This window comes from Mus musculus, chromosome 5 (genome assembly GCF_000001635.26).
Source record: "Mus musculus strain C57BL/6J chromosome 5, GRCm38.p6 C57BL/6J".
Classification (NCBI taxonomy): domain Eukaryota; kingdom Metazoa; phylum Chordata; class Mammalia; order Rodentia; family Muridae; genus Mus; species Mus musculus.
In genome coordinates, this window is record NC_000071.6 from 31,202,665 (window position 1) to 31,227,100 (window position 24,436).

General features: G+C 43.5%; 1 protein-coding gene across 1 annotated transcript; it reads right to left on the minus strand.

Moving 5' to 3' along the window:
- Window positions 1–3: 3 nt before the first annotated feature.
- On the minus strand, window positions 4–17,881 carry Ppm1g (protein phosphatase 1G (formerly 2C), magnesium-dependent, gamma isoform). The gene is made up of 10 exons (NM_008014.3): window positions 17,639–17,881; window positions 5,723–5,792; window positions 5,349–5,434; window positions 4,899–5,031; window positions 3,374–3,789; window positions 2,334–2,465; window positions 1,789–2,023; window positions 1,366–1,495; window positions 908–1,010; window positions 4–620 (listed from the first exon to the last, which is right to left on the minus strand). The coding sequence occupies exons 1-10, from the start codon at window positions 17,756–17,758 to the stop codon at window positions 417–419; spliced, it is 1,629 nt and encodes a 542-aa protein (NP_032040.1). The 5' UTR covers window positions 17,759–17,881; the 3' UTR covers window positions 4–416.
- Between the last annotated feature and the right edge of the window lie 6,555 nt (window positions 17,882–24,436).

The following is a 24,436-nucleotide window of genomic DNA, read 5'->3' on the forward strand; positions in this document are numbered from 1 at the left end:
CGATTAGCTTTTGTTTGGCCTTTAGTCTGAAAAAGTGTTGCTTGAAAGTGTACAACAGAGAGCGGGTGCAAGCGGCTAGGGGTCACAGAGCCGCCAATAAAAAAGAATGTCCTTAAATAAAGTGTTCACAGAGTAAAAATCAGAACTACCAGTCCTTCCCTCCAACACAACAGAGCACAGGCACAGAACCGATAGTCGATGAGCCCAAGGAGAGTAAGGAGGCTTAAGAGGACAGCAGAGCCTCCCAGGCTGCCGCGTGGGGGGGGTGGGGGGCCCTCTTTGTAATGGGCTGAGGAAAGCCACCCAGCCCCCTGCACACCTCATACCCACTGCTAAGGCTAAAGGACAAGGACAAAACTCAGTCTCGGGTCCAAGGGCTCAGAAAACAGTCCACATGGGCAGGGTCCGGTTGACCACTAGTCCCTCTTGGCCTTCTTTTTGTCACTGTTGCCGGTGTCTTCAGCCCCCTCCGTGGACAGTGCCTCCTCCAGTTTCCTCTTGCCACTCTCTGCCTGAAGCTCTACTGTGTTTCGGGGCTTGAAGCAAATGATGATGCACGTCATGTTGTCACACCCTGTACCATCCCCAGAAGTGTCTGGCGCCAGGCACTGATCCAGCAGCTACAAAAAGGTTAAGGCAGTTTAGCCATGGGGTTTGAACCAAAGTACCACAAGAAGGCTTGTCCTTGCTAATACAAGAAGGCAGGACAGAAGGAATGGGCAAGTTATCACAAAGAAGAAACCTGTGAATTTCTGAGGCCCAAGGCTACATCAGGGAAATGAGGAAAGAGCCACCTTTTTAATCAAAGTCATCTAGTGTGTACAGTGATTCTACTCCCAGCCTCTGCTCACATCTCAAGAGATGTGTCTGTGTAAACCAGGCGCCTGCCTCCCAACTTTAGACTCACCTCTTCCACAATGGATGACAATAACCGAAGCTCCCCGTTTTCATCACGTTGACTGATCTTTGATTGAATAAAGTCTACAACCTCCTGGCTGCTCATCACATTCCTGGGTCAAAAAATGACAATCAATCTTTAATCCTACCAAAGAGAGGCAGGTAGGCATCAGTACTGACGCAGGCCAATTTCAACACCCCTGTAAATGCTCCTCGGCTTGGCCTGGGGCTTAGTGCGCGTTTTCAAAACATTTTTAAAAATAATTATCTATTTTAAGTAAATGAGTACACAGTAGCTATCTTCAGACACTCCAGAAGAGTGCATCAGATCTCATTACAGATGGTTGTGAGCCACCATGTGGGTGCTGGAAATTGAACTCAGGACCTCTGGAAGAGCAGTCAGTGCTCTTAAGAGATGAGCAAGGTTGCACAAGGGTGTTTAAGGGCATTTCTTTCACCAGTGCTCACCAGATGCCGTCACAAGCAATGACCATGAATTCATGGTCATCAGTGAGAGTCAGCACCTTGATGTCAGGAAGGGCAGAAATCATCTGTTCCTGGGGTGGCAAGTTTTTGTTTCTCTTGTAGAAGTGGTCTCCTGAAAAGTAAGGACGGTGAGTAGTTTGACTAATTCCCAGACTTGTATTAGAGGTGGGTCAAATCTTTAAGTTTCATCTTTTCTAGTTTCAGATCTGCTCTCAGAACAAAGAGCTCATTTGCCTCTTTTAACATCCAGAACACAGGGAAAAGTATAACTTTACCATTTTACAGAGGTATTTAAGAACAAAGAAGGCATGAGCTTATTCTGAAGAGCACAGGGCTTAAACTTTGCTATTGGTAGTTTGGGACACAGGACAAAACCCCAAGATTGCCTAGTTTCTTAGTCCTTACCAATGGCCCTGGAGAGGTTGAGGCCTCCATTGACTCGTCCATCCATGGTGACCTTGCCACCAGCATTCTTGATGCGTGCCAGCTCCACTTCATCCTCTGGTTTGTGGTCATAGGACATATCTAAAGCTTTGCCAGCCTCGGACACCACACAGCGAGAGTCTCCTGCATTGGCCACAATCAACTGCTTCCCTCTGATCAGAGCCACCACCGCTGTTGTGCCACTGTCAGAACCAGGCTTAAAAGGAACAAGCAGAGCCTTGTGGAAGCTCCTCGGTAGGAGTGCACCCCTCTGACCCAACTATCTATATGAGAGCTTTAACAATCAATAGGAAGAGCTGTCCAGAGAGACAGCAGCATGCTCCTGTACCCTTTCCAAGGCAAACCTATTCAGACTACCCTTAAGAGTTCCTACTGTAGAATTAATTCTCCTGATGATGAATTAAAGACTAAAACACCAAGGGGATATACTTCCAAATATCAAAACTCACGAGACTTATACCAGTCCCTTGTCCTTTCCAAAGTCACTCATTCCCTCCCCCACACACCTCTTCTTTGCCTTCCATTCCAGGGACCATCATCTCTTCATCATCATCCTCTTCAGCCTCCTCCGTGTCATCCTCGTCTTCCTCGTTCTCTGCCTCCTCACTGCTGTAGCCGTCCTCGTCCTCACTACATTCCTACCAGGAAGATTCCAAGCTACTGAGACTGGGTATTGAGACTCCCCAGTGCCCACCTTCCCCAACGTATACTCAAAGATATAACCAGTCTCAGTATCATGAAAATCTGAGGCAAGGGACAGGCTAGGAAACGCATGACAAACTGGCATTCTGAACTGGGCTCAGATATCATCAGCAAAGATGTTTGGGCAATTTTCCCTGGGGAAGATCAAACCAGCCAGTCAAAACACCTTCCAGAGAATAAATTGTTGGAAAAAGGAGAAACCCAAATATCTCAAGTAATAAAACCACCTTCCTGTTCTCTAGGAGTCAGATCCTGAAAGGCCAGAACTAAATCACCCTGTTGTGCTAGAGAGATGGCTCAAAGGGTCGAGTCTGGTGACCCATCCCTGAGGTTCAATCCTCAGGACTCACGTGGGAGAAAGAGAAAGTTATTCCTCTCAAGATGTCCTCGCTCCTCCACAAGCATGCCCTGGCATTCAGGTATACACACACACAACACAAAATAAAATACATGTTTATTTTTAAATATTAAAGAAAAGCCATTTTTCTTGAATATAAAATCAACAAAAGAAAAGGTAAGGGTTAAAGGAACTTGTAATGGCAGAGACAATGTACTCAAAGGCTATAACCTCGAATACCTGAGTCTTGGAAAATGATTTAAGGTATAAGAAAGAGGGGGTGAGATGGTCAATTAGGCGCTAGCTGTTAAGCCCAATAACCCAGGCCTCACCTGAAGGAAGTAGGGAACTGGCTCATGCACTTTATATATCCTCTGACCTCAACAAACAAGCCATGACACTATACACGAACACACACACACACTCTCACGAAATATAACAAAAACTTTAAAGTACCAAAGAGACCCTCACAGCACCCTCAGTCCCGTCTGCCCTCATAGCCCTTACCTCACTGTCATCCTCCTCTTCCTCCACCTCATCTGATTCATCTTCACTGTCCTCAAAGAACTTGGACTTAGCAACTCGAGGCAGCTTGTCAGAGGCTGAAGAGCAGGAAGGTCCAGCCTCACCGGTAGCAGTACCGGGCTCACTAATTTGGCCTGCCTCAGTCCCATGTTCCGAGTTGGAGGAAAAGCCTGTGTGGCCTTTGGCTGTGGGGCCATTTTCCTGGGAAGGAGTTTCCCTAGATGGGTCCTCAGGTCCAGCCTCCCCATTGAGGCCCTGGGGCCCTGGTTCATCGCCTGTCCCAATTCCAGATTTGGTGTGGGGAGGGACCTTCTGACAGTTCTGCCCATATCGCGTCAGCAGCTCTTCAATAGTCATGGTAGCCTCTTCATGCAACAATGCAGCCTCCTCATTGTCCACTGCAGAGAAAGACTACATCAGAACCCCATCCCAGATTCCTCACAGATCAGCCCCTTTGGATAACTCTTGTGACCCGAGGCTTCCTCATTACCTTCTACCTCTGAGGCTCCTCACTATTCGAGTCTGAGAAAAACTGTCCCTTGCTTCTTCCTCGGTAGACTTTTCCTGATCTTTTATTCCTTTCTTAGTCAGAAGAACAACAGTCATACTTCCCCATTGTACCTCTCCTTTATATTAAGTTGAAACTTTTACTCTGACTGAGGCCCAGAAAGAAGCCCATATAATAGCTTAGGAGAAGGGCTAAGTTGTAATCTATGGCTATCAAGCATAATGACTGCCTCAGCCCTGAAGAAAAACTCAGCACATACATAACAACAGGAACCAGGAAAGGTTACTTCTCTTTATCGTGACATTTTATATATATATGCATATATATACATATATATATATGCATATATATATGTATATATTTATACACACACACAATGTAGGTATAAGTTTTTTTTTGTTTTGTTTTTAAAGTTTTTCAAGATAGGGTTTGTCTGTGTAGCCCTAGCTGTCCTAGAACTTACTCTATAGACCAGGCTGGTGTTGCACTCAGAGATCTGCCTGCCTCTGCTCCCCTTATAGCCCATATAAGGTTGTTTTCTTATTTTATTTTTTACATCCAGACTGAAGTTTGCCCTCCCCCCTCTCCCCCCAGTACCTCTCCCCATATCCACTCCTTCTAATTCTCTTCAGAAAAGGGCGGGCATTCCAAGGCTATCAACCAAACAAACATGGCATATCTAGTTGCAATAAGACTAGGCACCTCCCCTCTTATTAAGGCTGGACAAGGCAACTCGGTATGAAGAAAGGGGTCCCAAAAGTCAGCAAGAGTCAAGAGACAGCCCCTGCTCCCACTTTTAGAAATCCCACAAGACTAAGGAACTCAATCATAACATATATGCAGGGGGCCTAGGTCAGTCCTATGCAGACTCCCTGATTGTTGGTTCAGTCTCTGTGGGCTCCCATAAGCCAGTTTAGTTGATTCTTGTGGTGTCCTTTCATGAAGCCATCATTTCTTGGAACTGATAACCAACTGCTCATTTCTTTCTAACACACTCACCATCATCCTCATCTGCTACTTTGTCTTTATCATCCTCATCTTCAGTGGGTCTCCCTGCAATCTGGGCCAGTTCCTTAATGACTTCCTCTGTGGTCAGCTTGGCATCAATAGCCAAGAAGGCATCTTGTAAAGCCTGAATGTAAGCAAAGTAGTATAAGACAACTACAGTGGATACAAACCAACTACCCAATACACCCAGCTGTAGGCACACAATGGGAATGCACATTCATGGGGGTCAATCATAACAAGACACACAGATAGATAAAGTAAGAGAACAAGGTAAGTCTAAAAATACCCAAGTGGGAAGAAGCCTCTTTGGGGTTTGAGGCATAGAACTCTTTAAGAGGAAATACAATAGATAAGCAATAGCTAGAGTGCAAAGAGAAGCTAAAGGTTGGAAAACCAGGGAGAACCCTCCAAGTGGAGAATTAACAGTGTAGAAAGACAGACCTTCTGAAGCTTGCCTTCCTTGTAGGCCTTCTGATCTTTGATAATATCAGGAAGATATTTGGCACAGTACAAGGCAACCTCTTCCCCTAAAAGAAAGGTTTTATTAACAAAATAGTGTGTCCTCACACAAGGACACAGGTGATGAACACCGTAGCACACCTGAGACCTAGCTACAGAACAACAGCAGAGTGTGACACCCTGAAAACATTTCCCTAGCACTCCTCTGAGTACATTAATAAAGTCCTTGACATTTTCTTATCCATTATACTTAGTTCAATCATGGAAAGTGGAAGAACAAAGAATCCCTTTCTTGCCCATCAGTACGTCTGAGATAGGGGTCTTACACTACTACCAATATGATCTCCTAAAGTTACCTCCATGTCCATCGTAGACAGAAAACATGGCTGTCTCATTGTCCAGCTCAGGAATACAGTTGTGAGCATCCTAGAAGAAAGAACATAATTCAGAATGTCTCATCAAGTTCAAACACTATTTCTCCTGTATTTCAGGACACAAGGTACTTTCATATCTTTGTAGCATAACCCTTCTCTGACAGGCCAGACGTGGACTATAGCTGCTTAGCAAACCTAGACCTGACCCTTTGGAGCTTCAGAAAGACTCAATGCAGACTCTTTTGTTCTGTTTGTTGTTGTTTTAAAAGAGGGTTCTCTGGGTAGCCCTGGCTATCCTAGAATTTACTTTGTAGACCAGGTTGCCCTTGATTGTACAGAGATCTGCCTGCCTTTGCCTTCTGAGTGCTGGGATTAAAGGCGTGCACCACCACCCAGCCTAGAATTCAGTCTCTTTAAAGTTACTTCTGAGCCCAAATGATGGCTCAGAGTTAAGGTGCTTGCTGACAACCCTATCTGCTTAAGTTTGATCCCCAGTAGAAGGAAAGAACAAATTCCTACATGGTGCCCTATGACCATACGTTATTATGGCACATGAAGACCCTTCCTCCAAACAAAATAAGTAAATATATGTGATAAAAGATAAAGCTATTGGCTGGGTGTGGTGGAGCACGACTTTAATCCCAGCATTTAGGAGGCAGAGGCAGGCGAATTTCTTGAGTTCGAGGCTAGCCTGGTCTACTGGTCTACAGCGTGAGTTCCAGGACAGCCAGGACTACACAGAGAAACCCTGTCTGGAGAAAACCAAAATACACACACACACACACCAAAAAAAAAAAAAAAAAAAAAAAAAAAAAGATAAAGCTATTTCTAAATCCATCTCTGAATAAATAGTGAATAAATATTTTCAAGAAAGAAAATACAAGAGTATAGCAAGAGAACCTCCTTAGGACCTCACAAACCTGAAAAATAAAGAGACTCCTACAGAAGACTTTAACAGTACCAGACAATACTGCACTAAACATACTTGCTATCCTCAGCTTAGAGAAATTAGGTTTACAAGGGAATTCTCTTTACAACAAATTCAATTCCAATGGCACAGCACATCTGAAAGGAAGTTGGAAAAGGCCCTGACCACACTAACATTTTTTCATTAAAAAGTTTGACTGTATTCTTCTAACAAATTTCTAATGCCTCAAACTAATGTTGCAAAGTAGGGCAAAGTTCAAGCAAACCCGTTAAGTCTTTGGTAGATGTGTGCTGCAGCTTACTCTACCATACCCCGGAGACAATCCAAACTCCCTTCAGATACTCTTCAGACAGAGGGCTAAATGCTAATCAACGCTGTACTTTGGTTACTTACCTTGCAGGGGTTAATTTCAATAATAATTTTCCTTTCTCTTTCAGGTATCAGCATTTAAAACTTTATATCAATATTGAGAATATCTGAATGTAGTAATCATTCTATTGGAACTGAACTAAGTCTATGGAATAGTTCTTGGGTAAGAAAATAAATCATAAGGCAGGGAAGAAAGACATCAAAAAAGGATTTTTACCCGCTTCCCGGAAACAAACAGAATATCTTTTGTCTCCTCTCCAGGACCTAGTTAGTTACCACAGGCTAAAGGCCTCTTCCAACAAGCCTGTGTTTATCTTCCTAGACCTTCCTACTCTCTGTTTGTTTGTTTGTTTGAGCTTTTCTAGCCAAGGTTTCTCTGTATAGCTCTGGCTGTCCTGAAATGCCACTCTGTAGACTAGCCTGTCCTCATACTCAGAGAGCCACTTGCCTCTGCAAGGGAGTTTTGGGATTAAAGGTGTGGATCACCATGACTGCTTTGTTTGTTTTTGAGACAGGATCCCGATATGTGGCTATCCCCAAACTCAATGATTCTCCTCTCTCATCCCTGTAAGTGTTGGGATCACAGAATAAATCACTATACTTAGCCTTTTCCAAATACTTTTTTTTTTTTTATCATTTGCTATGTAGATATTCTGCTCTGAAAGTTGGCACTTTTTTCTCACTTTTCTTTTCTTTCTTTCTTCTTCTTTTTTTTTTTTTTTCGAGTTTTTTTTTCTCGGGTTTCTCTGTGTAGCCCTGGCTGTCCTAGAACTCATTTTGTAGACCAGGCTGTGCTCGAACTCAGAAATCGCCTGCCTCTGCCTCCTGAGTGCTGGGATTAAAGGCGTGCGCCACCACGCCCGGCTGTTCTTAACCTCTTAAATCATCTTACTTCTTCCTGTGGAATTGTAACTGTCCCTGCCACACTAATAGCGGTCCCTCCTCACCTTCCTAGCTGCCATTCACCTATTAGAGGGCTGCTCAATTATCCCTGGTAGCTTTCACCACATTGTTCCTGCCTTACTTTGTTTTAAGGCACTCAGCCACCCTTACACCCGAGCATAACCCAATCTCTAATTCTAAAGCTATTTTCCAACTACTCCACTTTTAACACACATGCTGCTTCTGCTACCTAGCAAAGAATGTACATACACAATCTTTTCTCCTATCCTTCTTCATAATACTCCTCCCTATACTCACTAGTCTTGTCTGTTATACTCTACATCTCAATGACTCTAAGAGGCCTTTCCCAACTACACCAGTGCTCTAATCCTGCAGTCTTTCTTGCCTTTACCAATGATTGGACACTGAACAGATACTACCTCACATTGTCATACAATGTTCCGTGAGAAAGAGAAGTCCTATGACCAAAGCCAGATTTTAAACCAGCATGCAAAAGCAAAGAAGACTGTCTTGAGTTCCCTTACTGCTCTGGGGTCTAATGCTACCACAGTATAGCAGATCCCCCATGTCTGCTTAGGATGGTGCTATGGTTTGCTGCCCACAGGTGTATGTATATGCTCTAGAGGCCAGGCACCCAGCATGGTAGTGTTGAAGTAAGACCTAGTAGAAGGGATTTAGGTAGCGGTTCCAACCTCATAAACAGAGTAAAGTTGGCTTTCCAGAATGGGTCAAGTCTGGTAGGGTATATTACTTCCACGAGACCGCTTATCATGAAGAGAGAGACAGAAAGCCTGAGTCACCTCTAGTCCCTTGCTTCCTACGTCTTAACAACAAATCATTTCTTCCACATGTACTCCTAACATTTGCTACATGGTTCTCAACAGAGTGGAGCAAATCATGCTTGGACCTCCGAATTTGTGAGCTGAAAACTTTTCTTTATAAAGTACACGCTTTCAGGTATTTTGTCACAGCAATGCAAGACAGATTAATAAAGACGAAGTATTCCCAAATGTCTCAGGATAACTACCTTAAAGATATCTTCTTCACTTACTGCATGACACCCAGAAATATAATTATTGTGATGTTTAGAAGAGATGACACAGAATACACACAACATGAGTCACCTGAGAAAGGCCTTGGTCTTACTAAGTCATATATCCAACAGCCCTTTTGACATTCTAAACAACAGGTTCATCCACATTGATAAAGGGTTAATTAGTTCTCTTCTGATGCTCATCTCCTGACAGCTGTTCTGGTTTCAAATCAACCATTTACATTTATGATATATACATTTACCTAAATCCTTGTTAAGTCAAGATAAAAGATTCAATGGCAGTTAGGAAGGGAATTAATTATCTTTCTAATTTAAAAAAGCCACCTGTGGTGGTATATGCTATATAATTCCAGAATATGGGAAGTAAATCTGGAGAATCAACAATTAAAAGATTAGTTGGGCATTGGTAGCGCATGCCTTTAATCCCAGCACTTGGGAGGCAGATCTCTGTGAATTTGAGGCCAGCCTTGTCTACAGAGTGAGTTCTGAGACAGCCAGAGCTACACAGAAAAATCCTGTCTGAAAAAAACCAAAAACCAAACCAAACCAAAAATAAAAAAATATAACATCCTCAACTATACAATGAGTTTGAGACTAGCCTAGACAACACCAGACCCTGCCTCAAATTACCAAACAAAAGGACCAGTGATAGGGCTTAGCAAGATGCCTGCTATCAAACCTGATGTTCAGTCCATGGGTTCCACACAAGGGGGAAGGAGAGAACTGACACCCACAAGTTATCCTCTGACCTTTATATGTGCACTATGGTATGTGAATGGCTCTCCCAACACACACATAAGAAATAAATGTAATAATAAACAAACCAAATAGCCTTAAAAGATAATGTAATATCATATAATTTTAAAAATTAGGTACATTCAGGCTGAGAGATGGCTCAGTTGGTAAAATGCCTACCATGCAATTAAGTTCTGATTCCCAGCACCCAGATAAAAGCCAGATAGTGCTGGGCTACATGAGACCCTGTCTCAGAAAACAAAATGGCTGGACAGCAGCATACATCTGTGATCCTATATCCCTGGGTGTGGGAATGGGAGGCAGGGACAGGTAGACCTCTGGAGCTCATCAGTGACATCTCAAAAACTACGATGACAGAGATTCAAGAAGACACAGGAAACCACCTGATGCCAATTTCTGGTTGCTACTCAAGCACATGCCCCATGGACACAACCACTTAAGTAAGTAGGTATGGCACACACAACACATACATCATATGCATGTATTTCTTGAAGAATAAAAATTAAGTCAGGCATGGTTGGTATATACCTGTAACCTCAGCAGTTGGGAGGCAGAGACACAAAGAGAGGCCAATACAAGTAGATTATTCTAGGCCATTTAAAGCTACAATAGTGAGATCCTGCCTTAATTCCTCTACCATCAAAAGAAGAAGGAAGGAGAAGGAAGAGGAGGAAGAGGAAAAAGTAGTAAGCAGCAGCAGCAGCAGCAGCAGCATAGAACAGTGGTTGTCATATAGACCATAGAATAGTGGTCGTCAGGGACTGAAGAAATGTTCTGGGAGTAGAGTTCTAGCTTTCCAAAATGAAGAGTGCTGAAAATTAGCTACACGGCATGAATATACTGAATACTACAAAACTGCGTTTTCATTTTAAAATAGGGTTTTGTGTAGCATGGGGGAACCTTGAACTCCTTCCTGTCCCTACCTCCCAAACACTGGCATTACAGACAGACTATCACATTCAGCTTTAAACTGTTGTACCTGAGAGGTTAACACCAGATGTAAATTTTATGTGTAACAATTAAAACCTTAGCCAGGAGTAGAAGCATATATTATTACAATCCCAGGATTTGGGAGGCATGCAAAGCATGAATACTGCTGTTAGAGGCCAACTTGGGCCAACCAGTGAGGACTGTCTCAAAAAGACCTGAAAACAATTAAAACAACAACAAAACCTCACAAGTTACCACACTAAGTCTAAGTTAAGATGGTTTCATTGGTGAATTCTCCCAACAGAAACATTAATAAAATTGATCCTATTAGTTAACATAAGTAATCTAGAGATGATTTAAATACTATGGGAAGGTTTAAATGAATTATATATAAATATAACACTATTATTATTAACAAAAATTTAGGTTTTTTTTTAAGATTTATTTTATTATTATATCTAAGTACACTGTAGCTGTCTTCAGACACACCAGAAGAGGGCGTCAGATTTCATTACGGATGGTTGTGAGCCACCATGTGGTTGCTGGGATTTGAACTCAGGACCTTCGGAAGAGCAGTCTGTGCTCTTAGCCACTGAGCCATCTCTCCAGCCCAATAATTTAGTTTTTGAGACATAATATAGCCTTTGCTAGCCTGGGCAGTGGTGGTGCACACCTTTAATCCCATCACTCGGGAGACAGGCATGTGGATTTCTGAGTTCAAGGCCAACCTGGACAGCCAGGGCTATACCGAGAAACCCTGTCTCGGAAAAAAACAAAACAAAACCAAAAAAAAAAAAAACATACCTTCCTAATTTCATATAAAGGACTTGATAATCTTATCAACAGGGTGACGTGAATCTTTGTGGATTCCAAGAGACACTTGTACTAATTCTTCACAAACAGATAAAGAGGCAATATTTCTAACTCATTATATGAGGACCTATTATCCTTATACTAAAACCAAACAAACTAGTCACTTGGTGGTGGTACATGTTATTAATCTTGGCACTCAGAAGGCAGAGGTAGGTGAATCTCTCTGTGAGTTCAAAGCTGGCCTGATCTACAAATTGAGTTCCAAGACTGCCAGGGCTCTGTAGAAAAATCCTGTCTCCAAAAACAAAAACAAACAAAAAACAAAACAACAACAACAACAACAAAACTCAACAGAATAGTAGCCAACAAAATCCAGCAACACTCCAAAAGGGCTACTTATACTTAATGACCCCTCCCCAAAAAATAAAAAATCATATGCTGAATATAGCTAGACTTAGCATTCAAAATTAGTGGCATATGCCAAAGCCACATGGTTAGCTTAATAGGTTTAAAAACAAATAAAAGCATTTGACAGGGGTGGAAAGATAACTCAGCCATTACGATCACTTACTGCTCTACCAGGACCCAAGTTCAAGTCCTCGCACCCACACACATTAGGCAGCTTACAAGTATCTACAAACCCTCCTGGACTCAATTCTGTGGGCAACTGCACATCAAAAGACACAAAATAAAATCCTTATGTTAAAAAATGACAGTACTTAACAAAGTCTAGGACAGACACAAGCAAATTAGGGGGAAAGAACCTCCTCATTCATGCTGATAAGAGCTGATCTGTAAGGGACGGAGACACAGCTCAGTGGCAGTAAGTATTCTCCCAATACCAAACACTTCAGTGGCCACAGGTTTTTCCTTACACACCGGGCAGTGGACAGAAAGTTCCTGAAACTCCTCTATGTTCAATTAGTTTGCTAGTACAAATCACTAAATTCAGGAAAATATTTATAGTGAATCCAGGGCTGGGCATCACTGAACTTCCTCAATCGACAGTTTTCATGCCCTCTGGTGATCACATTTTTCAAGAATCTCCATACATTCTATTGTAAGCCCCCAGAACTCCTTTGGTGTTATATAGGCACTGATTAATCAAATTATTGGCCATTAACAGATCAGCCCCTCTACTGTTCTGGAGGTTAAGGATGTGTGCTGAAAAGCCCTAACCATCAACTGCACATCACTTTTTCTTCTGACAAACCCTCATCCTAGAGATACAGGAGCTACCAGCTATCACCCAGTCCATTAGCACATAAAAAGACACCACTTTGATGAATTCAAGGATTTTAATATGACAGAAAATATGGGAAATAGGCAAATATACATTTCCTAATATCACTCATAGCAATTCCATTCTTAGGTATATACCCAAGATATATTTCCACACAAAAAGTTGTATACATATGTAGGCAAATGTGCAGATCTTAACATCTATTAGCAATGAAGAAACAAAATTAAGAGAAACCTTATTCAGTTATTAAAAAGCCATGGAATGAATCAGAATACATCAATGCCAGTTTAAAAATATAACATATAGGAAGCTGGAAGAGATAGCTCACTGGTTAAAAGCATTGGTTATTCTTGCCGAACCAAAACCTGGATTTGGTTCCCAGCACCAACACGACCTCCCAGTGACTCAACTATCTGTAACTCCAGTTCCAGAGGATCCAACACTCTTCTGGCTTCTATAGGCATCAGACAGTCCTATGAGGAGTTCAAGGTCATCTTCAGTAAGTTTGAGGTTATATAAGACCATTTCAATCAAAACAAATCATCTTGAGAGTTTTCTATTCAACATGATATTCAAGTCAAGATGTTCTTGTAAAAAAATTTAAGATGTGTTTTTATTTTATGTGTATGGGCATTTTGCCTGAATTATCTGTGCATCACATGTGTAGCTGGTATCCAGGCAGGCCTGAAAGAGGCCTGGAGAAGGTGTAAGATCCCCTGAAACTGGATTTACAGAAGGCAGTTGTTAGCCCCCATACCGGGGTCCTTTGGAAGAGCATCAAGTTGCTCTTATCTGCTGAGACATCATCTATTCAGTCCTTCAATAATCTTTCATGATGACCACTCAAAGTTAGATTCAAAACATATCAATACCAAATAGGGTCTGGTGATCCAAACCTGTAATCCTAACACTCAGGAGGCAGAGATAGGAGGATACCTGCAAGTTCCAGAACAGACAGGGCTACATAATAAATTCCTGTTTCCTACCCTCAGCTTCTCAAAAAGGCTGCAGAAATAACAGGAATAAGTAAAGGCAGTTGCCACCAAGTCTGGGCGACCTGCGCTCAATCCTAGGACCTCCATGGTAGGAACAGAAATGAAATTTCCACAAGCTGTCCTTTGAACTCATGTGTGCTATAACACACGCATATCCACATACAAACAATGCTTAAAAAAAAAATACAGAGAGTTTTTAAAAGGAGGAAAGTAGTGGAGAGAGACGGCTCAGCAGTTAAGAGCACTGGCTGCTCTTCCAGAGGTCCTGAGTTCAAATCCCAGCAACTACATGGAGGCTCACAACCATCTATAAAGGGATCTGATGCCCTCTTCTGGCATCCAGGTATACATGCAGAAAGAGCACTCATTAAAAAAAAAACAAAAAAACGCCGGGCTTGGTGGCGCACGCCTTTAATCCCAGCACTCAGAAGGCAGAGGCAGGTAGAATTCTGAGTTCAAGGCCAGCCTGGTCTACAAAGTGAGTTCCAGGACAGCCAGGGCTATACAGAGAAACCCTGTCTCGAAAAACAAAAAGACAAAAAAAAAACAAAAAACAAAAAAACCCACAAACCTTTAATCCCAGCACTCGGGAGGCAGAGGCAGGAGGATTTCTGAGTTCGAGGCCAGCCTGGTCTACAAAGTGAGTTCCAGGACAGCCAGGACTATACAGAGAAACCCTGTCTCAAAAAACCAAAAAAAGAGAGAGAGAGAGAGAGAGAGAGAGATGGCTCAGTGGTTAAGAGCAATGACTGCTCTTCCAGAGGTCCTGAGTTCAATTCCCAGCAACCACATGGTGGCTCACAACCATCTGTAATGGGACTAATGCCCTCTTCTGGTGTGTCTGAAGACTGCTACAGTGTATTCATATACATTAAATAAATAGTATTTCTTTAAAAAGTTAAAAAAATAAAGAGGAGTATTTATTGAATTTTTGTAACATCCCAACTCTCCACAAAACTGTTTTCTTTCAGAGGAGCCTCAACAATCCTTTTCCTTTCAACAGTACATTGCGTTCAAACTGGACTTCTCACCAGCCACCAAAACCTCACAATTTTTGTTTGTTTCTCAGCACCTCCTCCTCCTTTTAACTCCATAGGATAGCTCAACAAGCTGGAGAATCCCTCCAAATCACAAAGAAGGGGGTGTATCACTACAGCATTTTGACACCCTCTCCACTTCCTCCCCCAAATTCTAGTTCTACAGCAAGAGGGTTGGAGAGACTGAGACAGAAGGTATGAAATGCCAGCTTTTGGTGACTACCACCCACCCTTGGTTCAAGAGAGAGACTAAAACAGGCTTAAAGCTGTGTCAGACTTTTACTAACTTCTGTAAGGTAAACCAATACAACTTATCTGAACCCAGTCTTTAGAATCAAGCCAACAATGTGAATGGGCTTCATTAATTGGTGGAATTAAGTCTATTCCTTAGGAAAAGAGGAACCAAGACATAGCATAACTCTTTCCCCACCTTTTTGGCCTATTGAACTATATACACTCTTAGATCAAGATCTTATTTTCTGAAAGATTCTTCTAAGAGACTAAAAACTTTAGTGTCTTTCTTAAAATAGCAAAGATACTATGTAATACTTTGAGGGAGGACACAAACCTAGAAAGAAAGTATCTATGCAGCAGAAAGGGATCTTAACTAGCACTTCAAGATTAGGCATATTTACTCAAACAAAAGTAAATCCAGGAATAGCACAGCAGGAGCTGTAATGCTCAAACATTGCCTTTAGAGTGAAGATTATGGTCTCAAGAACAGTTGAGCAAAATTCTTCATACCAAACAGCCCTAAACTCAAAATGAAGTAGATTTTTAATCTCCAATGGAGGAACCAAAACACAGTGGGAAATGCTTAGCAGAGAAGTAAAATCACAGAATTCCTAGATCTAAAAACACTCAGCTCAATTCATAAAAAAACTAGAAAGAGTGCCCCCAAAAGTGGAAAAACCATTTCATTCCACGGAAATTAAAAAACAAGAAACTTGAAAAGTCTATGAGATGAGAATAAAAGAACCCCATAGCCTAACCCAAACACCAGCCAGACTAACTTTATGGCTTTTCTTCCACCACCACCCTCCCCAACCCCCACTGCACTTGAAAGAACTAGTTATCAGCAGAGGCCAGAAGAGGGCACCGGATTCAACCACGGGTTTTTTTTTTTTTTCTTCCGAGACAGGGTTTCTCTGTAGCCTTGGCTGTCCTGGAACTCACTCTGTAGACCAGGCTGGCCTCGAACTTGGCTGTCCTGGAACTCACTCTGTAGACCAGGCTGGCCTCGAACTCAGAAATCCGCCTGCCTCTGCCTCCCAAGTGCTGGGATTAAAGGTGTGCACCACCACGCCCGGCTTTTTTTTTTTTTTTTTTTTTTTTTGAACCACAGGTTGTTGGAACCTCCTTGACATGGGTGGGCACTGAGAATCACACTCTGGTCCCCTGTAAGAACAGCAAGTTGCACTTAGCCACCCCCAAGGCTTTCCTTCTGAAGCTATACTATACCCAGGTATCTCTAACTTTACCCAGTCATTACTACAGCATGCCACTGAGAAATATGAAAGCTGTGCTTCATCTTGACACCTATATAAGAACAGCTCCTATTGTCTTGAACACCTTAATACAATTCTTTGTATCAAGGTACAAGTACCCTAATCTTTCTAGGCCTCAATTTCCAAGCCATTAAATGTGGGCACTGAGCCAAATGAATAGGACCCTCTCCTTGCTGAAATTATTTATCTAGATTCTGCTGGATCTAGATAATGCTAGAGCCATAATCAAAAGCTGGTGAAAATAGCTTTTGAGTCTGAGAACAAACCATTTAGGTTCACACTGTCATTCCAGAGCTAACCACAGGGAGGAGCGAGGGAATTTGAGAGAAAAAAAAAAAAAAAAAAAAAAAAAAAACACCAAGGGAAACTATTTGGCTGTTACCTGTAGCCCACCTACTAACTGGATAAACCCTCGATTCCAGACATAATTAGAACTTTTCACTAGTCCCTTAGACTTCACACAAAATTGCTCAAAGACACCTATTCCCTGTTCATTGTAGTTTCACATCCATTTGCTCAACACTGTCAATCCAAATGATTGCTTTCCCTTTCATCCAAAGTGGACTTTTCTTTTCTTTTTAAAAGTTATTCGTAGATGGTGACAAAAAAGGATTGATGACAAGACTGAAAATCGAGTATACTAAATTATATGCAGAGGAAAATGACAACTCAGTAAGTTTTAAAGAAATCGAGTAAGAAAAAAAATTACAAGCATATTTCAAAAAATAAAAAATAAAAGCAAGCCTAGTGACAGACACGATTCCTTTCCTAAAGATCATAAAAGATTTCGAAAAGAATACGAACGAGTGACAATTCTCGAAGGTCAAGCGGGGCTTCTGAAATTAACATGAGGTGTCTAAGGCTAAAAGCAACTGAGGGTTAAGAATGGAAAGCACATTATTACCCGGGCTCCTTTTCGCCATCAAGTTTGTAGCCCCAAGAGGCCTGCCACATTACATATTTCAAGAATAAAAACGAACCAGTCATTCACATCTATTCGACCAATAAGCGAACAAATAACGAGTCTTCCCTCTTCCCTCTGACAACCCCATGCCGCTGGAAAAGCTGGAGGGCTGGGCTGGCACCAGAGGATGGCGCGAAGGTACGGAGAGACGGCGGCCAGTAGGCGGAAGGTGCCTCTTCTCACATGGCAGGGCTCCCGCAGCCACTAGCCATCAGGCCGCGGTCCCCAAGCTCTAGCCGCTCCCTCTCCGCCCGGATCCCGCGCTCGCCGCCGCCTCCCGCACCGTGGCTGCAGGCTCTCGTCAGGGACCCCTGCTTGAGGAGAACCCCATCCCCCTCGCTCCCTTTCTCTGTCAGGTTCCTGCCATGCAGTGGCCAGCCGCTGGGGCCCTGTCTCACCTCCATGGAGACGCGCCAGCCTTGCATGGCGGAGAAGCCGTAGGGCAGCGGGAGCCGCGGGGCGCCAACCCCGTCCCCGGAGCACTTCACCGTGTTGGGCTGAGAGAGGTAGGCACCCATGGCGGCGGATGGCTGGCTACCTGAGGAACAGGTAAGCGGGACGCGACCCTTGCCGGCGCCGGAGCCGGGGCCCCTGGGGGCGCGCGTGGCAAGGAGCGGGCCCGGCTGCGCAGTCGACGCAAGGTGCCGGCGAAAGGCGCGAGGCCGGCTAGGAGGCGGTAACGGGACAGGAGCGGGGAGAGGGCGGAAGCGGAAACCGCGCTGCTCCAGGCCCCGCCCTACTGGCGCGGTGAGCCGCTGCGGGCGGTCATTTCCTTAGCAACTCGCCCCGCCCTCGGGGACAACGGCCCGCCCAACCGCCGCTCCCGCGAGACTGGTTGCCACGCCCACCAACGGCTGGGGCTGGAGGGAGCCATGGCGATGTGCGGCCATCTCCACGCTGACCGTGCTTTAGCACGGGGCTCTGGTCTCAGCAGTTTTTGCCTGAAGTCTCTATTGTGTGGGACCTGGGGCTTCCAGTTGCGTTCTGCGGTTTTGTCAGCCCTGTCCCTCCCTCTCTCCCTCCACGCCCTCAGATTCCGACAAACCCCGCCGGATTCGGTTCAATTAAAGTTGACTAGCGTTTGTACTGCGCTTCCGCGGTCTTTGGCCAGGCTCTGTGAGGCCTGTACTGACAAAGGAAAACGGAGACCTAGGTCTGTGGAAAAATTCGAATTAATACAGGGTAGAAACTGTTTGGTGCAGTGCTGGGTGAGGCGAGAGCAAAGAGGCGGGAACGAGCTGCTTATCGCCAATGTAGATTTAAGACCCTCGGAGAAGGTGCCTGAGGGTGGCGTTTAGCCACGGGAGAAGGGAATACGGATACAAGGCTGGAGGACTGAGGAAAGTGTAAACTACATTGGGCTGGCTTATTGAGGAAGCTGGCTGGCCTCTTTGTGGAGAGCGATTCTAAGTAGGAACAGATCTAGCGATGGATGGATGGCCTAGCATCAAGATGGGTAATGTGGTCGTCATTGTGGTGGTGCCTGTTTTGCGTTTGTTAGTCTAATTCTGTGTGCACTGGACACCAGAGGAAGAGTCTGGCGGGTACTGTAACTGGTTAGAATGCTCTTAATCTGAACGTGATGAACTAAGGACTGGGGTGCTGGCCACGGGTAGTTAGGGTTGGAGGGACAATCCAGCAGGTTCTTTTCATTATATGGATTATATATAACGGAAAGGAGTAATTTCCTGAAAGTAAAAGAAAATCAACTCATTGGAAAGAACTGGGGACTAGAGAGCTGGCTCAGAGGTTAAGAACACTGGTAGCTCTTCCACATTAGCGGGGTTCAATTCCAGCACCAACATGGCTGTCTATAACTCTGGTTCCAAGGAACCAGACGCCCTCTTCTGGCACTAGGCGTCCAAGTGGTGCACAGACATAATACATGCAGGCAAAACACACATGCATAAATTTTAAATAAATAACAAAAAACTAAGCCCAGCATTATAGCTCATTGCCAGTAATTCCAGCACTTAAGAGGCTGAGGCAAGATCACAAATCCCAGGTTTCAGGACAACTTGGGCTATAGAATTAGACCCTCAACTCATAAGCAAATCCCAGAATTACAGTTCTTCTGTCCAATATTTTTTAAAGATTTATTTTTATATGTATTTTGTATGTATACTTTATATGAGTACACTGTCGCAGTCTTCAGACACACCAGAAAAGGGCATCCGATCTCTTTACAGATGGTTGTGAGCCTCCATGTGGTTGCTGGGTATTGAACTCAGAACCTCTGGAAGAGCAGTTAGTGCTCTTAACTGCTGAGCCATCTCCAGCTCAAATTTCTTAATTATCAGAAATCACTAAAATTGGTCCTCTCCACAACCTTCTGTATTTCCGTAATAACTCAGTTCATCAGTCAGCCTTCTTGTGCCCCCCAAGGCTTGCTTTCACCCACCAAATACAACTCTCCACCCACCTTACTTGGTGGGAACTTCTCCAGGCTGCTTCAGGATCTCCCTATCCCCTGCAGAAGTTTGGATCCCCATTAATCTTTCCTGTGTCCCCATTGTTCCTCGAATACTGTGTGTGCTAAATCTTAAATGTCTGTTGAATTCATAAATGCATAAATGGTACCAAGGCTTTGACTTTGGATGGCAAAATTAGATGGGTGCATACACACACACACACACAAGATGCTGTTTGGTATGTGCACCAGTTGGGAAGAAGCTGTCCCATTTAAGGTGAGAGTTTCCTATAAAAAATAGTGGAAATTCTGGGTTGGAGTTAGGCCATGAGGGTAGATTTGAATGAGGCTTGTAAGTTGTCATGAACCTCAATGAGATCTCTGGAAAAGGGGGTACTGGGGGGAACATGCAATTACTCTACTGCTACTGTTGCTGTTTATTCTTGGGTTTGAATTTGTTCCCTAACACATGACACTAGAGAGAGTGGTACAACGTATAATCCCAGCACTTGGATGGTACAGATAGGATCAGGAGATCAAAGTCATCCTTGGCTATGAAAGTCCCCCGAACCGGGAGGGACCCTCACTCAAGCCCAGGGATGGCGTGACGCCCAAGAACTCAGGAGAGACCGGTCTTGATGCAAACAGCAAGAGGTTTAATCAGGAAAGGCCAGTGCACTGGGGACGACTCGTATCCCATGCAGGGGTAGAGGAGTTGACCCTGAGCTCAAGGGTAAGGGGTTTATAAAGGCAGAAATCGCAAACATCTGGCATGGGCTATATAGCATTTGGCAAGCATAACGGGTTCAAGGAACGGTTGGAGTATTCTGTACGAACATTTCCTAAAACAATGGAGCAAGTTAAAGTTGTACTTTGTGGTTAGTACATCCTGAAACATTGGGGCGAGTTAAACTTTTACTCCCTGCCATTAGTGGGGTCTATTTTGGACACAAGTCTAGGGGCTTACATAATTTTTAACTCTTCTCTCTCAGGATCTTTCAGCTACGTAGCAAGTTCTAGTCTTGCGAGGCCTGCGTTAAACTCTGTATGAAAATAAACACAAGACAAAAAGACTGTGAGAGGAACATGGATTTTGCCATGGATTATCTATTTGTGTTATCTATGATTTTTTTTCTTACAACTTATTCAGGTTGATTTCTTCATCTGATAGAAACAAGAATTTAGTCTTCAAGATTATTTTTTTCTTTTTTTTTTTTGGATATTTTCTTTATTTACATTTCAAATGTTATCCCCTTTCCTGCGCCCTCCCCGGAAACCACCTATCCCTCCTCCCCCTGCTTCTGTGAGGGTGTCCCCCCACACACACACACCTGCCCACCCACTCTGCCTCCCTACCCTGGCATTCCCCTATACTGAGGCATCGAGCTTTCACAGGACCAGTGGCCTCTCCTCCCATTGATACCAAATAAGGCCATTCTCTGCTCCATATGTGGCTGGAGCCATGGGTCCCTCAAGATTATTATTATTTTATTATTTTGGTTTTTTGAGACAGGGTTTCTCTGTGTAGCCCTGGCTGTCCTGGAACTCACTCTGTAGACCAGGCTGGCCTCGAACTCAGAAATCCACCTGCCTCGGCCTCCTGAGTGCTGGGATTAAAGGCGTGCGCCACCACCACCCGGCTAAGATTATTTTTTAAGACAGAATTTCTCTGTATAGCCTTGGCTGTCCTGGAACTCATATCTACCTGCCTCTGCCTCTTGGTATTAAAGGTGTGTGCCACCACCACCCAGCTCAAGATTGATTTTAAAATAAGAAAAACTAAAGGTACCCCAAGTGCTCCCGAGATGGAGGTAGAGGGTTGCAGCCTGATTGCTTACATGTTCCAGACAAACCCGAGCTCTATAGAAAGACTGTCTACAAAACAAAACAAAATTCTAAAAGTTTCAGCTTCTCTGCACAAAAATCAAAGGCAAACCCCTGCATCTATTACCATATAAATGCTAAGTATGGAGTCGAATCCCATTGTTGGATGGCCTGAAACAAAACAAGAGAAACACGAAAGTAGGATAAGGATGGGAGGGAAAATGAGGCACCAGGAACAAAGTCATGACGAAATAGAGACACTAAAGGGGCACATATAAGCTGGGGACAATGAGGATATTATCAGGTCCTTATATTAATATATAACCTATCATGTTAATCCCCATTCCTTCCTAACCATAATACACTCCTTTTGACTCTCTTGTTTTTGAGAGTCTCATGTATCCTGGGCAGGCCTTGAACATTCTGAGTATCAGGGACTTTGAATGCCTGTTCCTTCTTTCTTGGGCTCCCAAGTGCTGGGTTCACTGGCTTGTATCATCAACCCTGACTTTCACTTTTTTTTTTGTTTTGTTTTTAATGTCTATGATTGCCCAGACTAGGGCAATAGATCCCATTACAGATGGTTGTGAGCCACCAAGTGATTGCTGGGGATTGAACTCAAGACAGTCAATGTTCTTCTGAGCCATGTCTCCAGCCCCTGGACTTTCACTCTTTTTAAAAGTATAAACTGAACCGCTTTTCAGTCTTTTGGCTAAGATCAAGTGTAAAAGTACAAACTGCAAAAACTTGGCTTATCATAGCTATAGAACCAGTTCCTACATGTGCACTTGAGGGACTAGCCTGAATGATAGAGGTCTCAACAGTATACAGCAATACTTGTTTAAAAGCAAAGGACTAAGAAGAGAAACAACAAAGAGTAAAGACATGGGATTTGGTGGTTGTGAGTGGAGCTTGTACTTGACAGCTCCTTCAACAACATATCCAAGGATCGCTAGGTTGCTTAAGATTTTCTTGTGGCCATTTACTTCAGATTGGTTGAAATTAGTAACTAGATTAGATTAGAAATTAGATTAGTAAGAAAGCTGCCAAGTATCATCTTAAAAACAGTTTATTTCCATTTGGCTCCTGAGAGAAGAAAGTGCTTGAAAGGGCAGAGGGGCTTTAGGCCACGAAACAGAGCCTAGGAGTGCAGCTAAGAGGAAGAGTGCTTGCCTAAGGGACATGAGGGCCAGGCTCAATGCTCAGCATTGACAAGAAGACCAAAGAAACCATGTGGGGACGGAGTAATTGTAAACTCCTTACATAAACTTGCAGATCTTTGGAATTCAAGGGACCTCAGTGCAGACAATATTCAAAAGCCAAATGCTTTATTTTATGAGACCAATTCAGTTGTAAATGTAAACACAAGACCACTCAAAAATGTTAGTCCATATGATGCAAAATATACTGTGATTGGATTTTATATATTCACTATTAAAAAATATACTTTTTTTTTTTTTTTTTAGTTTTTCGAGACTAGGGTTTCTCTGTATAGCCCTGGCTGTCCTGAAACTCACTTTGTAGACCAGGCTGGCCTTGAATTCAGAAATCTGCCTGCCTCTGCCTCCCAAGTGCTGGGATTACAGGCGTGCGCCACCACGCCCAGCCTAAAAATACATTTTTTTAAAGGTGCCTTGGAAACTCAAGATCACCAAAAGGCAACACACTGCAGATTGAGAAAACAATTTGAACAGGAAAGATGCTAAGGGAGTGTGCTATGGGGAAGGGCAAACAGCAGCAAGAAGGCCTTCCAAGCCTCTCATGTTTTGGCTTTTGAGGGGGCTGGGAAATCCAGCTTTGACCCTTTTTTGTGTATCTCACCCTGAAGACATAACATTACTCATAAAAATGTTAGTACGGAAACTTAACAGCATTGTGACCAGTGCTGGGGATTGAACTGATGGCTATACATGCAAAGCATTCTGTCTGTTAGGTGTCAAGACATGATTGGTTAAAAAATTAATACTTGTTTCTCAAGGGAATAGCAGTTTTATTAGTATGTTCCTTCTTGGTGTGAATAAGGTGAAAGAGTGATTCGGGGAAGGACACCTCAGTGACTGGATACTGGTAGAGTGCTTCTGTAAGATACACAAACATATGCCTTGGCAAACATAAACCTGGGCATGCTGGGCACTAGGAAGGTAGAAGTAGAATGGTCAGAAGTTCAAGTCCTCCTTGGCTAGCTATAACAAGTCTAGTCTAACATGCAAGCAATCTAGCTGAGAAAAGGACTTGGGCCTGAGGAGTGAAGTCCCTGTCCCCCAAGCATTAGGACCTAAGTATAGATGTGCCAGAATCTACATAATTAAAATGAAAAACAAAACAAAACAAAACCAGACACAGTGGTGGAGTGTTTAGACATGTGCCAGCCATGAGGGATGAGAGGTAGAGTTAGACGGATCCCTGAAGGTTTGCTGACTACCTAGCTGGGTTTACTTGGTCATGTACACACACACACACACACACACACACACACACACACACACACACACACACACACACACAGAGGGAGAGAGAGAAAGTGAGAGACAGAGAGATAGACATTGAAAGTCAGAGACCAGAGAGAGATTATAGATTTAGAGCTAAGAAGGAATACAGAATTTTGCAGATACTAGAGGAGCTCGAGAAGTCTGTAGCTGAGCCTCTGGGCTAGGTCTGTTTTCCTCTTTGAACTCAAGTGTGTGTGTGTGTGTGTGTGTGTGTGTGTGTGTGTTTCAAACTTCTGTGCATTATGGTGTTTCTGAAGCTTCAAAGACTTTCTGTTAGACAGCCCCACCCAGGACCTAGCAAATTCTTAGAGATAGCAAAAGAACTCAGGCATCAGTCAGCATGCTCTTTAATGTGTATTAAATTTGTATAAATTGACCAACCTGGAGCTAAACCTCTGTCAGTTCCTTTTGGAGGTGGTAGGCAATATTCCCCTTCCTTTATCATCCCAGTCACCAGGGGGACACTCAAAGGG